The sequence below is a fragment of the Schistocerca cancellata genome, chromosome 1 (genome assembly GCF_023864275.1).
Source record: "Schistocerca cancellata isolate TAMUIC-IGC-003103 chromosome 1, iqSchCanc2.1, whole genome shotgun sequence".
Lineage (NCBI taxonomy): Eukaryota > Metazoa > Arthropoda > Insecta > Orthoptera > Acrididae > Schistocerca > Schistocerca cancellata.
This window is the reverse complement of record NC_064626.1, coordinates 476,210,451-476,227,045: the sequence shown is the minus strand read 5'-3', so window position 1 is coordinate 476,227,045 and position 16,595 is coordinate 476,210,451. Positions and strand designations below refer to the sequence as shown.

Genomic DNA, 16,595 nt, shown 5'->3' with positions numbered 1-16,595 from the left:
GTTATCCAAATTGTTGACAGTCTGACCAAATTCGGCCAACATCCCACTCAGTTAGCCCATCAACAGATTTCCTGCACCATTCCTTCTTGTACGTTTTACAGGTTGGTTGCCACTGATTGTTGTTGTTGTTGTTGTTGTTGTTGTTGTTGTTGTCTTCAGTCCTGAGACTGGTTTGATGCAGCTCTCCATGCTACTCTATCCTGTGCAAGCTTCTTCATCTCCCAGTACCTACTGCAACCTACATCCTTCAGAATCTGCTTAGTGTATTCATCTCTTGGTCTCCCCCTACGATTTTTACCCTCCACGCTGCCCTCCAATACTAAACTGGTGGTCCCTTGATGCCTCAGAACATGTCCTACCAACCGATCCCTTCTTCTGGTCAAGTTGGGCCACAAACTTCTCTTCTCCCCAATCCTATTCAATACTCCCTCATTAGTTATGTGATCTACCCATCTAATCTTCAGCATTCTTCTGTAGCACCACATTTCGAAAGCTTCTATTCTTTTCTTGTCCAAACTATTTACCGTCCATGTTTCACTTCCATACATGGCTACATTCCATACAAATACTTTCAGAAATGACTTCCCGACACTTAAATCTATACTCGATGTTAACAAATTTCTCTTCTTCAGAAACGCTTTCCTTGCCATTGCCAGTCTACATTTTATATCCTCTCTACTTCGACCATCATCAGTTATTTTGCTCCCCAAATAGCAAAACTCCTTTACTACTTTAAGTGTCTCATTTCCTAATCTAATTCCCTCAGCATCACCCGACTTAATTCGACTACATTCCATTACCCTCGTTTTGCTTTTGTTGATGTTCATCTTATATCCTCCTTTCAAGACACTGTCCATTCCGTTCAACTGCTCTTCCAGGTCCTTTGCTGTCTCTGACAGAATTACAATGTCATCGGCAAACCTCAAGGTTTTTATTTCTTCGCCATGGATTTTAATACCTACTCCGAATTTTTCTTTTGTTTCCTTTACTGCTTGCTCAATATACAGATTGAATAACATCGGGGAGAGGCTACAACCCTGTCTCACTCCCTTCCCAACCACTGCTTCCCTTTCATGTCCCTCAACTCTTATAACTGCCATCTGCTTTCTGTACAAATTGTAAATAGCCTTTCGCTCCCTGTATTTTACCTCTGCCAGCTTTAGAATTTGAAAGAGAGTATTCCAGTCAACATTGTCAAAAGCTTTCTCTAAGTCTACAAATGCTAGAAACGTAGGGTTGCCTTTCCTTAATCTTTCTTCTAAGATAAGTCGTAAGGTCAGTATTGCCTCACGTGTTCCAGTATTTCTACGGAATCCAAACTGATCTTCCCCTAGGTCGGCTTCTACTAGTTTTTCCATTCATCTGTAAAGAATTCATGTTAGTATTATGCAGCTGTGGCTTATTAAACTGATTGTTCGGTAATTTTCACATCTGTCAACACCTGCTTTCTTTGGGATTGGAATTATTATATTCTTCTTGAAGTCTGAGGGTATTTAGCCTGTCTCATACATCTTGCTCACCAGATGGTAGAGTTTTGTCAGGACTGGCTCTTCAAGGCCGTCAGTAGTTCCAATGGAATGTTGTCTACTCCGGGGGCCTTGTTTCGACTCAGGTCTTTCAGTGCTCTGTCAAACTCTTCACGCAGTATCGTATCTCCCATTTCATCTTCATCTACATCCTCTTCCATTTCCATACTATTGTCCTCAAGTACATCGCCCTTGTATAGTCCCTCTATATATTCCTTCCACCTTTCTGCTTTCTCTTCTTTGCTTAGAACTGGTTTACCATCTGCGCTCTTGATGTTCATACAAGTGGTTCTCTTTTCTCCAAAGGTCTCTTTAATTTTCCTGTAGGCAGTATCTATCTTACCTCTAGTGAGATAAGCCTCTACATCCTTACATTTGTCCTCTAGCCATCCCTGCTTAGCCATTTTGCACTTCCTGTCGATCTCATTTTTGAGACGTTTGTATTCCTTTTTGCCTGCTTCATTAACTGCATTTTTATATTTTCTCCTTTCATCAATTAAATTCAATATTTCTTCTGTTACCCAAGGATTTCTAAGAGCCCTGGTCTTTTTACCTACTTGATCCTCTGCTGCCTTCACTACTTCATCCCTCAAAGCTACCCATTCTTCTTCTACTGTATTTCTTTCCCCCATTCCTGTCAATTGTTCCCTTATGCTCTCCCTAAAACTCTGTACAACCTCTGGTTCTTTCAGTTTATCCAGGTCCCATCTCCTTAAATTCCCACCTTTTTGCAGTTTCTTCAGTTTTAATCTACAGGTCATAACCAATAGATTGTGGTCAGAGTCCACATCTGTCTCTGGAAATGTCTTACAATTTAAGACCTGGTTCCTAAATCTCTGTCTTACCATTATATAATCTATCTGATACCTTTTAGTATCTCCAGGGTTCTTCCATGTATACAACCTTCTATCATGATTCTTAAACCAAGTGTTAGCTATAATTAAGTTGTGCTCTGTGCAAAATTCTGCCAGGCGGCTTCCTCTTTCATTTCTTAGCCCCAATCCATATTCACCTACTACGTTTCCTTCTCTCCCTTTTCCTACACTCGAATTCCAGTCACCCATGACTATTAAATTTTCGTCTCCCTTCACTATCTGAATAATTTCTTTTATATCATCATACATTTCTTCAATTTCTTCGTCATCTGCAGAGCTAGTTGGCATATAAAGTTGTACTACTGTAGTAGGCGTGGGCTTCGTGTCTATCTTGGCCACAATAATGCGTTCACTATGCTGTTTGTAGTAGCTTACCAGCATTCCTATTTTCCTATTCATTATTAAACCTACTCCTGCATTACCCCTATTTGACTTTGTGTTTATAACCCTGTAGTCACCTGACCAGAAGTCTTGTTCCTCCTGCCACCGAACTTCACTAATTCCCACTATATCTAACTTTAACCTATCCATTTCCCTTTTTAAATTTTCTAACCTACCTGCCCGATTAAGGGATCTGACATTCCACACTCCGATCCGTAGGACGCCAGTTTTCTTTCTTCTGATAACGACATCCTCTTGAGTAGTCCCCGCCCGGAGATCTGAATGGGGGACTATTTTACCTCCGGAATATTTTACCCAAGAGGACGCCATCATCATTTAATCATACAGTAAAGCTGCATGCCCTCGGGAAAAATTACGGCCGTAGTTTCCCCTTGCTTTCAGCCGTTCGCAGTACCAGCACAGCAATGCCGTTTTGGTTATTGTTACAAGGCCAGATCAGTCAATCATCCAGACTGTTGCCCTTGCAACTACTGAAAAGGCTGCTGCCCCTCTTCAGGAACCACACGTTTGTCTGGCCTCTTAACAGATACCCCTCCGTTGTGGTTGCACCTACGGTACGGCCATCTGTATCACTGAGGCACGCAAGCCTCCCCACCAACGGCAAGGTCCATGGTTCATGGGGGGGTTGCCACTGATAACCAGCCACCAATTTTTATTGCCTCTATCCCACCACTTAGTTTCTTCAACATTTATGTTAGCTGAGAGCCTGTTCCCTTCTACACAGTGCTCAGGGAGGTATTGCCCTCCAGTCAAACACTCTCCATTCCCACAAGCTCCTTAGCCAAAAGCTTTAATAGTACTCATTGTTGATCAATCCCTCATCACTTCCTTGTCCTCACCCACTATTCTCTCTTGTTTTCTGCCCTAAATTCCTGAACTGACAATGATCCCATTTTACTTTCTTTTTGATGCAATATACCTCCTCAATTTCATGACTGTTTACGAACAGTAGAAATTCACATTTCTTCACATGCAGACGGGCCATTGAGCAGAAAATCACTTACCAATTTGAAGCTGGACAACAACACTTGGTGAGCAGCATACTAGTCAGAAATACCTCCCTCTCCCAGTCTGCAGCTTGTGGTCTAGTGGTTAGCGTTGCTACCTCTTGACCTCGGGGTCCTGGGTTCGATTCCCGACCATGCTGGAGATTTTCTCTGCCCGGGGCCTGGGTGTTTGTGCTGTCCTCATCATTTCATCATCATCATATCACCATCATCATTCGTGACAGTGGCTAGATTGAATTGTGCAAAAATTGGAATCACCACCACCACCACCACCACCACCACCACCACCACCACCACCACCATCATCATCATCATCAGAAACACCTCCCCACTATCAGCTGAAGATACAACTGCCCTCATATGTATTTCTACTAATCACATGTCATAAGGCATATTAATTAGCAAGAACAGTGCCACTGGATGCTTAAAGTATAGAACTATAACTGAACTGGCAAAACTTTGTACTTGATGGTTTGTGTTATGTCAAGTTATACCTGGGCCAATGAGACAAGTCACTTCAGTGTCATTCCACAAGCCCTTAAAGTTGGCAGCAGAACTGACAAATGAATGAGGAACACAAGCAGCTGCATCTTCTGAACCACTTACAATACATCGAAAAAAAGCTGTTATGTTGGCGGTTTCTACATAAACAACGTGTGTTAGTGTCGCAACTGGCTGCTTCTATACACTGAAGTGTCAAAAGTCAGGGGACAGTGATATGCACATATACTGATGGCAGTACTATCACATACACAAAGTGTAAAATGGCAGTGCATTGGTGGAGCTGTCATTTCTACTCAGGAAATCACTTGAAAAGGCTTCAGGTGTGCTTATGGTCACATGATGAGAATTAACAGACTTTGAACAGAGAATGGTAATTAGAGCTAGACGCGTGGGACTTTCTATTTTGGAAATCGTTATGGAATTCAGTATTCCAAGATCGACAGTGTTAGGAGTGTGCTGAGAATACCACATTTCACCTCTCATCACAGCCAATGCGTTGGCCTATGGCCTTCACTTAACAACCGGAGTATTTGCATTTGTGCAGGGTTGTCAGTGCTAACAGACAACCAATACTGTGTGAAATAACCACAGAAATCAATGTGTGTCATATGACAAATATATTCATTAGGATAGTGTGCCAAAATTTAACATTAATCAGTATGGCAGCAGACAACCGATGCAAGTGCCTTTGCTAACAGCATGACATTGCCTGTAGTGCCTCTACTTGACTCATGACCATATTGGTTGGACCCTAGATAACTGGAAAACTGTGACCTAGTGAAATCAGTCCTGATTTCAGATGGTAAGAGCTGATGGTAATGTTCAAGTTTGGTGCAGACCCCACAAAGCCATTTGGGTCAAATATCAACACAGTGCTGTGCAAGCTGGTGGTGGCTCCATAATGTTATGGACTGTGTTTACATGGAATGGTCTCGGTTCTCTATTCCAATTGAACCGATGATTGATGGGAAATAGTTATGTTTGATTACTTAGAGGCTATTTACAACCATTCATGGACTTAATTTTTATGGATGACAATGCTCCAAGTCACTGGGCCACAACTGTTCACAATTGGTTTGAAGAAAATTCTGGACAATTTGAGTAAATGATTTGTCCATCCAGATCACCTGACATGAATCCTGTTGAACATTTATGAGAAATAATCAAGAAATCAGTTTGTACACAAAATCCTGCACAGGCAACACTTTCTCATTCATTAACGGCTATAAAGGCAGTATGGGTCAATATTTCTGCAGAGGACTTCCAACAGCTTGTCGAGTCCATGCCCATGTCGAGTTGCTGTAGTTTGCCAGGGAAAAGGAGGTCCGACACGATATTAGGAGGTATCCCATGACTTTTGTCACCTCAGTGTAGAGTCGTGTTTTGTTACCGCTTGACTACAGTTTTTGTTTACTAAAAAATGTCACCAAAATGATATCATTCACCAAACGTCAAACCATTGTGTCACGGAATGATGTTAAATAGTCCGGCTTTAGAACTGCAGCTAAGGACATATGAGTTTTTACAAGCAGGAAAAAAAATTGTTTCTGTTCTTAGTCATCCATTGATTCCTGCTGATAAAGTTCTAGAGGGTACCTCAAAAAGTCTAGGACTCAGTCAAACAACTGTTATAAGGAAAAGGGTGCTACTTCAAGACTTGAAACATACTGAAGTAAACCGCATGTAACTGTGGAGATACAGTATATTTTTAAGTACTTTTGGAAATAAAAAAAGCAGCCTCATCAAGTTACAGATATTCATTCCAGATCAATGCAGTTTGTTGGCACATTTATGGATATTATAGTAGGAAAGTATACCCCATAAAGTGAAGTTGCTAATTTCTTTAAAACAATGTGAACTTTTCTCAGGAGGGAAAACATCACTTATAATGGTGTTACGAAATATGGCCTTCCACTTTAAAAAGTTAGACTGATGAAAACACTTTCTCGAAAAACCTCATGTTGTTGTGGCTCATAGTATCTTCTTACATAAAATTATACAAAAGCATATACATTCAATTATATGATTAGATTAATCCTGGGTCAATGATAGAGAAACAGTTGATAAATAAATGCTGAACATATGATACTCCGAACAGAAGCGGTCATCAGCCAACAGGAAGTGTGGCTAAATTAATTGTGGCCCACGCATGTCCTTCAAACAGTTTTGTATATAAAGGACTTTTAGTTTTCAACTGAGAAAAACCTGTTATGACCATGGGGATATGGACCACCCACAATTTCTACAACAGTTTAAAAATTTATTTGCTCCAGTTTTGTGTTCTGAGTGTTTGTAACAGATAATGAACATTACTATCTAGTAATATTAGACAAAAGCCCTACAAGGGATGACCACAAAGATACCTATGGTGCACTGGTTGCTGGCAGGAGACATTGCTGTAGACATGAGTATGACAAAGCTGCTGTTATATACTCTCTTGTGTAACAAAATAAGCCTGTGAAGGCTACATACATTGTAGGTGAGGTTGCAAGGGAACAGGTTCACACGGTAATTAATCTACTGCCATATCATTACAATTTTAACCCAACTGAATAAGTTTGGAATGATGTCAAGACTTACATTCAAAATAATAGCAAGTCTTTTGCATTGACAGAAGTGGAAAGGTTGTTACATCAAGGGTTTGCTGTTATAGAAGCCACTTCATACAGAGAAAAAAGTATGATAATGTTGGTAAACTTGTTGGAGAAGCACAGGCTTTAGATGGTATTATAAATGAGAATAAACATTCAATGATTTCTCTTGATGATGATGATGATGATGATGGTTTTGGTGCCAATTCAAATGGTAGTGATGATGATTAACTAAATGGAATTGTGCATGACATCGTAAACAGGTGAGAGTAAATGTATTCAGAATTAATTCTTTCATTCTGCAACAGTGTCAACTGTGCACCTTTTTCTTTATTTCATTCTACAATGGTGGATAGCATGTTCTTTGTTATGCTTAGGTTTACTTGATTAGATTAGATTAGATTTACTTTCATTCCAATTAATCTGTAGTGAGGAGATCGTCCAGAATGTAGAACATGTCACAAAAACAACAATACGTGACAAATATTTACAACTCAAACAAATAAGCTAATGTACAATTCCACAGGTCCCAAGTGGAATGATCGTAATTTTTTAATGAACACTATATGAAAGAATCATTTTACAAATACTAATGCACTGAATTAAAAAAAAAGTTATTTTTATTTATTTATAAGGTGATAAAGTGTAATACAACTACTATAATACTTATTTACAATGAACACATTACTGTATTGAAATGGTGCAGATGTTACATTGTACTTACACACACACACACACACACACACACACACACACACACACACACACACACACACAAAAAAAATCAGTTGGTTCTACTAAGAAATTCATCAATGGAGTAGAAGGAGTTGGCCGCCATTAATTCCTTTAGGCTTCTCTTAAACTGAATTTCATTGGTTGTCAAGCTTTTTGTGGCTGCTGGCAAGTTATTGAGAATGTGTGTTCCTGAATAACGCACACTTTTTTGTACATGACTAAGTGACTTTAAATCCTTGTGAAGATTATTCTTATTTCTAGTATTGATTCCATGAATTGAGCTGTTGGTTTGAAAAAGTGATATATTTTTAATGACAAATTTCATTAAAGAATAAATATATTGGGAAGCAGTAGTTAGTATCCCTAGTTCCCTAAACAGGCTTCTGCAGGATGTTCTTGAGTTCACACCACATATAGCTCTCACTGCACGTTTTTGTGCCTGGAAAACTTTTGCTTGGCTTGATGAATTAGCCCAAAAAATAATCCCATATGACATTATGGAATGACAGTAAGCATAGTATGCTTCTTCTACCTGCTTGTCATCGTATGTTAGGCATATACTCGTGGGATACCCCTTACAAGTTCTGAACTGCATGTAGTGTGTTTTTTCAAAATTTAGTGACAATATTTTATTAGCTGATCTTTGTAAGACTACACTTGATTTGCTATTTATTGCAATGTTTGTATCATTGGCAAACAATATGAACTTGGCATCTGGTAACGTTACTGATGAAAGGTCACTGATATACACAAGAAAAGGTAAGGGCACCAAAATGGAACCTTGTAGGACCCCACACGTAATTAGTTCCCAGTTGGATGATACCTGATAGCTTGATACATGTCTCTTTCCTAATAACACCCTTTGTTTCCTGCCAGAGATATAAGATCTGAACAATTTTGCAGCATTTCCTGTTACACTATAATATTCTAATTTACTTAAAAGGATATTGTGATTTACACAGTCAAATGCCTTTGACAGATCACAAAATATACCAGTTGCCTGCAATTTTTTATCCAATGAATTAAGCACATTTTCACTGTAAGTGTAGATAGCCTCCTCAATATCAGAACCCTTTAGAAATCCGAACTGTGACTTTGACAGTATGTTATTTAAGATAAGATGGTTATAAAGCCGATTGTACATAACTTTTTCTAAAATTTTTGAGAATGCTGGCAAAAGTGAAATTGGACGGAAATTTGATGCTGTTTCTTTATCTCCCTTCTTAAACAGTGGCTTAACTTCATCATATATTAACCATTCAGGAAATATTTCACTGATAAATGACTGGTTACACAGATAGCTTAATATGTTCCTTAACTCAGAATCACATTCTTTAATTAGCTTTGTTGATATTTCATCATACCCACTAGATGTTATTGATTTTAAAGATTTTATGATGGGCATTATTTCTGCTGGGGTAGTGAGGGTCAAATTCATATTATGGAAGTTAATTGAAATGTCTGGTCTGACTTTTATATGAAGCTATTATGGACACTGCCATTAACTTTGGTTGTTTTTATTTCATGTTTTCATATACTATCAAACACTTTTTCTCTGGGATTGTTTTCTGCAATGTTACAAACTTGTCATTTACTATACTGATGTATACATTATTATGCAAAAGCATGTATACACGGTGATTGTAGCCAAGATTTACAAAACATACTTTGGAGCTATCAGTTGTGGGGGTGTGTGTTTGCAGCTATGGCAACTTCACAATTGCAGTATAGCCAACTACACACGAGCTGTCAAGTGTATTGTTTCGACAGCACATGTATAGGCTGCCTATACAGGAATAGCAATATTGCAGCAGCAGCAGCAGCAGCAGCAGCCGCCTCTATACACACAGCAGGTGATATAACTTTCCTTTCCTTGTAGTAAATGTAAGCTGTTGCGCAATAAAAGTGTACATGAAGATTTCGTTTTTGAGTTGCAATCACAATGACAGCAAATAAACAGCCACATAATTATGTAGATATAAGTAAAACAAAGGAAATGCTTTTGATAATGGAGCAAAGCACTTAAAAAAAATAAGCATCTGATGGTGACTAATATCTTGAAAATGATACAGTACATAGTTTAAAAAAATAAACAATAACTGAAATTATTAGTTCTCATTCCACAGTATATAATAATAATGATGCAATAAATAACCAATATTCATAGCCTTTCATTCACCAATTTATGGTGACAATGGTGTAATTCCATCCAGTTCCCCATCGTCACTGTTATTGGAATTTTCATCATTGTCATCACCAAGACATATCATTAGCTGTTCATGGTCACTGATGACACCTTAAGCCATTGTCTGTGCTGCTTGAATAAGTTTTTTGACATGCTCGACCTTTTTCCTCCATGAGGCTGCATCTACAGTCTCGAGACCTTCACTCAATAGCCTTTCCACCTCGGTTATTGTAAAGGACTCATTACTATTCTTTATGTACATCTTCACATCACACCACACTAGCTCAATGGGTTTGAAACGGCAGTGATATGACAACAGCCTTATTACAGTATGTTGCTGCTCCATGGCAATTTTGTCTACTACATATGTAGGAAGCATAGGCTTATTTTCATTAAGAAGTGAATATAGCAGGAGCTTCATCATACTCATATCTGTAGTAATATTTTGCACCAGTAAACAATGCACCATAGCTTCTTTGAGATTGTTTGTAGCTGTGGCTTTGTTCAGTGTCACTGAATGATGTGGAGCATTGTTCATTACAGCTGTTATAGGAACAGGAAACTCTTTTAAAATGGCCCTAAAATGCACAACAAATCATGTATGATCCATACTCTCATGGCAATCACCAGTCTTTTTGAAGCATAACAACTAAAATTGCATCATGAACAAAACCACTCAAATATCCTGAATGGACCAAAACTAATTTAGCTCCTCTTCCCCATGGCTGATGACTGCTAATGCTTGGAGTGTTATCCATTTAGAGTTTACTGACAGCTTCCCAAGTAGTGACTCACGTTTTGTCCAGCTGTACTATTGAATGAATGGCTCTGCCCACAATTTTGCGCAAGAAAATGCTGCAAGCTGTAACAATATTAATAACTTTTCCCACCCCTGAAAAGTTCACTTCTTTTAACAATGCTAGTAACTCTGCTATGGTAGGAGACTCCTTCCTGCTGTAGTAAGCGGGAAAATGCTTGTGAATTGCATAATTCTGGAAAGAATCTAAATCGGTGAAAGCTGAGGCTGCTTTTTCTTCTTTTCACTTTCTGTCACTAAATTACATTATCTGGTCCACATGGGTCAGAATCGTTACACTACATGTCTACATCTTTCAACTTTTGCAACAACCCTACCTTACTTACTACTGTACTTGCACTAATTCCAAGAGTTTTTAATGTTTGTTCTACAATGTTATCATCAGGAATTGATGGCTGTCCACGAGTACTTACAGATTCTTTCTTCTGCTTGTAAAACTCATGAGTTCTCCACAGTTACTCCAGTGCCTGGCTATTTAATGGCACTCATCGACGCAAAGGATTGTCATTTAGGAGAACAGTCTTTTCGGCAGCATTTTCCAATTATCAGAGTTTTCTAAACCACAGCACAAAAAAGCAAACTACAATGCAAGCACACAGTAAAAACCATACACAACAAAAGTTTATGTTCGCACAAAACAAAGCTGGCAACATGGGAACATTAATATCATGACCAGCAGTGATTACCGGTTTGCTCTCCAGTACCAGTGCCTCGTGTTTCTCGTTCTTCACTTGTTAAACTGCTAGGCTGTCAACTTAAAATGCATCTGTCAAGTACACAGTTTCATCAGCCTGGGTGTAGGTCACTTGGACTGATGAGTCAAGGTTCACTTTAGTAAACATCAATGACAATACAAATACATCAAAAGGCACACAAGGTAATGGGACATGATTGCCAGCATACCAACATTCAGACAGATGGTGGAGGTTCTCTCTTGCTGGTAATGTTTGTATAGAACAAAATGGTGTCAGTAATACTTTTGCTATTGCATCTCATCTCACTGTTAGAAGACAGAGGGACCTACATGTGCATCCATTTGTTGTGTTCGAGTAGGCCATCACTAGGTAATTTGCATCATCAATAAAACAACTTGTGCCACAGCAGTTTGAGGAACACTCCTCAAACAAGACTGTGCTTGGGTGTCATCCCCTGCCACCAGACATCAACCCTTTGTGTATTTCTTGGCTGTCATCAAGTGAGATGCGAGAGCTTTTAACCAAGCTTCAATTAATCTCTTTGAATTGAGAGGAACAATCACAGATCCAGATAACTCCCCAATAATTTCAATATCTTGAGAAGTGTCACCACTATTATCAGGACAAATGGGGATGGATGCTGCATGTTTTCATGGTTTGCTATTACAAGCTGTACACACGGACAAGGAAAAGAAATTCCCGGATTTTTCCTGGATCTCCCAGTCAAAACTTTATTTTCTCCTGGGTGAAAATACACTTTTTCCGTGTTAAATGACAGTATACTTTCCCTTGGAACTGTAAAACGTATCCTTTGAATGAATATGGTTTTATACAGCAGTGTAGAATTTCCCGGTGCTTTAGAAAACGAAACTCAGGTCATAAAAACACGTTTTGGAAAGATCTTTGATATGCAGCAACATGTAGGCTGCATATTTTCGTATTATGAAAGTATAAATTCGAATTCCACCAACAGTAAAATTTAATGGTTTAAATTAATATACATAGCGTTGCTACAAGAAAAGCAAAGCTTTCGCATATAATATTTTTCTTGAAGAGTAATAAGCTACAAGAGCAGCTAAGCTTTCACAGGTATTGTTGATTTGCTTAGCGCATGTTACACTTTAAGATACATCACACAAATACGCCAGTAAAATTTTTAATACCAACATAAAACTCTGATCATCTGGGCAAGAAATTCTTCTAAATGGCTCGTCATCAAAGAGTTGATTTTTAAAGAGATTTAGGAAATTCATCATACATTCTCGCACATAGTTCATCTTGCGTAAAAGGAAATTTACTTTGAAAATAACGCTTTTCAAACAACAATTCGCAATATTTTCCCGCGACTTGTTAGAAATAGATTCATTTCAGCAGTTGCCAGACAGCGCCAGGTAAGAGGCGTCACCGCGCTTGCGCAGCTATAGTGACGTAGGAAGCCCGTATGCTCGTATGTGAAAAACATTAAAAGATCTTACATCTTGTCATAAAAGAAGCAAGACATCAGAGGACACTCCAAGAGCGTAGGAATTTTGTGAACCATACTAAAATGCATAGTTCGCCTTACAGTGCACATTCGTATGTCCAGATTCCGAATGATGTAGGCCACGACCTGATATGAAACTTTTCATTTTGGTTTTCGGGACGTAAATTTTCTTCGAGTACCAGTACTGTATTATCTCATGTTTGGTTCTTTGTTATGGCATAATGCCATACGTGCTATAAGATGAAAACGTGCTCTTGAAACGCAGCGAACAGTTGAAACTAGCCAATAGTGTGGAATTAAACACTTCGTTTCAAATAAAGTCACTGCCTCAGCAGGAAACCCTGATAAAAGCCCAATTTCTTTAGCAAATCGACAAAAATAACTTTATTGTTCTGCAAGACAATTAATGCTTGACTGTCAGAAAGGTGGAAATAAAATAAAATCTGAAACTAGTAACATATTTCAGGCTTCCGTAATTATGTGAATATATTTTAATTCACTTGATAGCTAATCACTAAATGTAAACATGGGTCACATGGAGACTACACCCTCTCCCCCCCCTCCCTCCCCCCCTCCAACAATAACTCAGACTGCTCTACACATCAGAACGTAAAAAAAAAATAAAAAAAAAAAAACCATATGTCTTCGAGGAAATGTAAGACACGTTATTTGGTCTTATGTGTGCAGTCCAGGGACACGCCTTTTCAAACAACATTCTTACAGTGCACGTCACTATATTTCGCTCTGTGGAACTCAAACGCGTATATTTTGTAAAGGATGCCATCAAACTATTTCAGGAGAGTGGAAATTAATATGTCCTGTAGTGCCTATCCTGCTCCCAGTCGGCCGGTTTGACATTCTGCCCAACCCCTCGCAATTAGTATTGTATAGGATTATTTGTAACCGGGAGAACAAGTACTCTTCAGAAAATCTGGACTCTTTATTGCCTGTCAACTAATGACTGCTCTTCTGCGTAACATAAAATTAAATATAGGATACCTAAAACCAGTAAAGACAGGAGACAGACAAGACAGTACACATTTCTTCAATCCTTAGCTCCTAGCGGTTTTTCTCTATAATCTTGCTACAGCTTTATACAGCTTTACGTGGTGTTCTTTCCTTTCTGCGAAAGAACTATTACCTTATCAAAGTTCATCAAACATTTTGCTACGTGAAAAATGGAAATGTCTTTGTCTAATACTGAAAAAGCTGTTAATATAGTACCCAAGACTGGTGTGGTTTCTCGATCTGATTACGTCTATTTTGTCACTGTGTGCCAGATAAAACAAAATAGGCCTTTCTAATATTGTAGCAATTGTAACACACACCAAATGCGCGACACTGTTCTGGCAATAATGATCATTTTTATAATACAACAAAATAATTCATGAAGTACCAATACGAAATACCTATTTGGCCTACTAAAAGCAAAAAGCTTTACGTTAGGAAATAGTTTCATATTTCATTCATGCACTCCAGTTTCTCATGCATGAGGTCGAAAAATAGAATGAAATTTTTGTATAAATTTGGAATTGTCATATTCTTCCATAATTTGTGTGGTGTCCCCGTTTCTTCTCCTTCCTCATTCTAACAAACAGTCTCATCATCACTAATTCTGTAACTATTCCTACCACTGTCAAAAATCATTCTCCGATTAACTTTACTACCCCTGCCACAATCACCAGTTTAGTTATCCAGAGATTATTCTCCGGTTAGTTGTTATTACGAGTTCGTACAATGCATTTCCCGCGCTACTTTCAGAATGGGACTTCAACGGCTGCTAGCCGGGGACTGCAACTGGCCCTTTCTAGTGTAGCGACCTGGCCAACATTTTTCCGTCAAAATTTCACTTTCCTGGATACACCGAGAAGATAATACGTAATCTTTCTTACCTGTTATTCCTGTTAGTCATTTATTTCCACTCTGGTAGTCTGAATCTACGGATTTCCCTAGTAATTATAACAATGCTGAATATTCGCAAACCGAATCAACCACATAAACAAGCAGCACTTGGCATTCTTCAGTTCGGTTTTATTTCGCTCAGCTCGTAAAGCCTCGTCCTGTTTTGTCTGCAGGAAAGTTTGTTTCTAGATGTGACGACGATTCCCCTGGCAGAGGCATCACATACAATATGCACACATTCAAAAATCAACTTATAATTCATTCAGAAATCAACTTAGAATGTGTTCTAGCCAGCAGGAGTGTGTCAATAGACCGACGTGCGCTGGATGCTAGGTGCCTTGTGAAACAAGGATTTTTTCCTCAATAATATAAATTCCTCCCCCCCCCCCAAATTACCAGCCAGTTCTGATACCCCGGTTTGCCCTCACCCCCCACTAGATCCGGGCCTCCTGCGCACGCATGAATCTGGCAGCTTGGGCGCGCCAGTAAAATTTTTCCACGTACCATGTGGCTGGTTGCTGTTACAGCTAACAGCCACATTTCTGTAGCCAGAAGTGGGAAATAGTACTACAAAGCCTTTGACACATTCTGCTGTTGGCAGATGCTTGTACGAGCACTTTGTTATTTTATATGGTGCATTTACTTTCCAATTTAAGTTTTATTTTTGTTTTTTCACTCGTTCATGTTTTAACGCTGCAGTATTATTCTGCAGTAGTGGGATACAGTAATATCCCTTAGTTAGAGTATTGGTTCTTACCAGTCAAAATTACAAAAAAATTAACTGAAAACTTAATCAACGAAAAATTCCCAGAATTCTAAAAAATTCCCGGTTTTCACCCGGATGAAAAAATTCCCGGGTTATTCCCAGATTTACCGGTTGTCCCGGGTCGTAGACACCCTGTTATTAACAATCTGAACTTCTTTGAAGTCTGTATTATGTTATCCTACTTAGTATTTGCCAACAATTTTAAAAAGAAAAATATCACTCCGCAAAGGTACAAATGAGCATCATTCCTGATGAAAAACTGGGCTTTCCTAAATACTGGTAAAACAAGCAAGGTAGATAACAAGAGTAAATATCATCCAACAATGCTGCACAAAGTTGAAAATAAAATTATATTAAGCAAATTTAATAATGGATGTTACAGAAAAAATATTAAATGATGAATAAGGACAAACTATGCTCACAATTACTTCACAACACTTCATGTTAACAATATTAGGGCTGTATCACAAACCACCTGGCAAGCAAGCAAGCGCACGCGTGCACACACACGCACACACACACACACACACACACACACACACACACACACACACACAAAACACCTACCTTTTATGGCTGGCTATTAGGAATACCTCAAAACATCACCATGTAAACAGATTTGCACATAATCATGCAGGTTATCTTATTGACTAACCTTATTTCAATTTCAGTCTTTTCCTCCAACAGGCATCTTGTCTCTTCCTCAATATCTTGTAAATCTTCATGTAACTTTTCCGTTGCTTTCTCTTCTCCATGACAATTTGTGTCTTTCCTGTTCAGATGCTCATGGATTCTCAGCTTTTCTTCTTCTAAATCAGCAAGATTTTTCTGGAAGACATAAAATACCATATGCATAAAAGATATTTCAAAGAAACAGTCAACCACTTACATAATGACCATTCAGTACAGTGGTACTAACAGCAAATAAGCTACCTGTCAATTGAAGTGAAAAACTCAGAAATCATAGTCAGATGTCAATGTAACTTTGTACATATGTACACACGATAGGCAGATGTGTATACATGAGATACAGTTCTCGTGACAAGTAGAATGGTCACCAGAGTGCACTATTTTCAATGTTGTTACCAGGGCTCACAGGATACATAA

General features: G+C 38.6%; 1 protein-coding gene across 1 annotated transcript in view; it reads right to left on the bottom strand.

Annotated features, from left to right (window-relative positions):
* The window catches only part of LOC126177352 (pleckstrin homology domain-containing family D member 1-like), a 200,263-nt gene that overhangs the window by 108,037 nt on the left and 75,631 nt on the right, over positions 1 to 16,595 (bottom strand). The window contains exon 7 of the mRNA XM_049924449.1: positions 16,144 to 16,316. Coding sequence (XP_049780406.1) covers positions 16,144 to 16,316 — 173 coding nt within the window. The remainder of the gene's footprint in view (positions 1 to 16,143; positions 16,317 to 16,595) is intronic.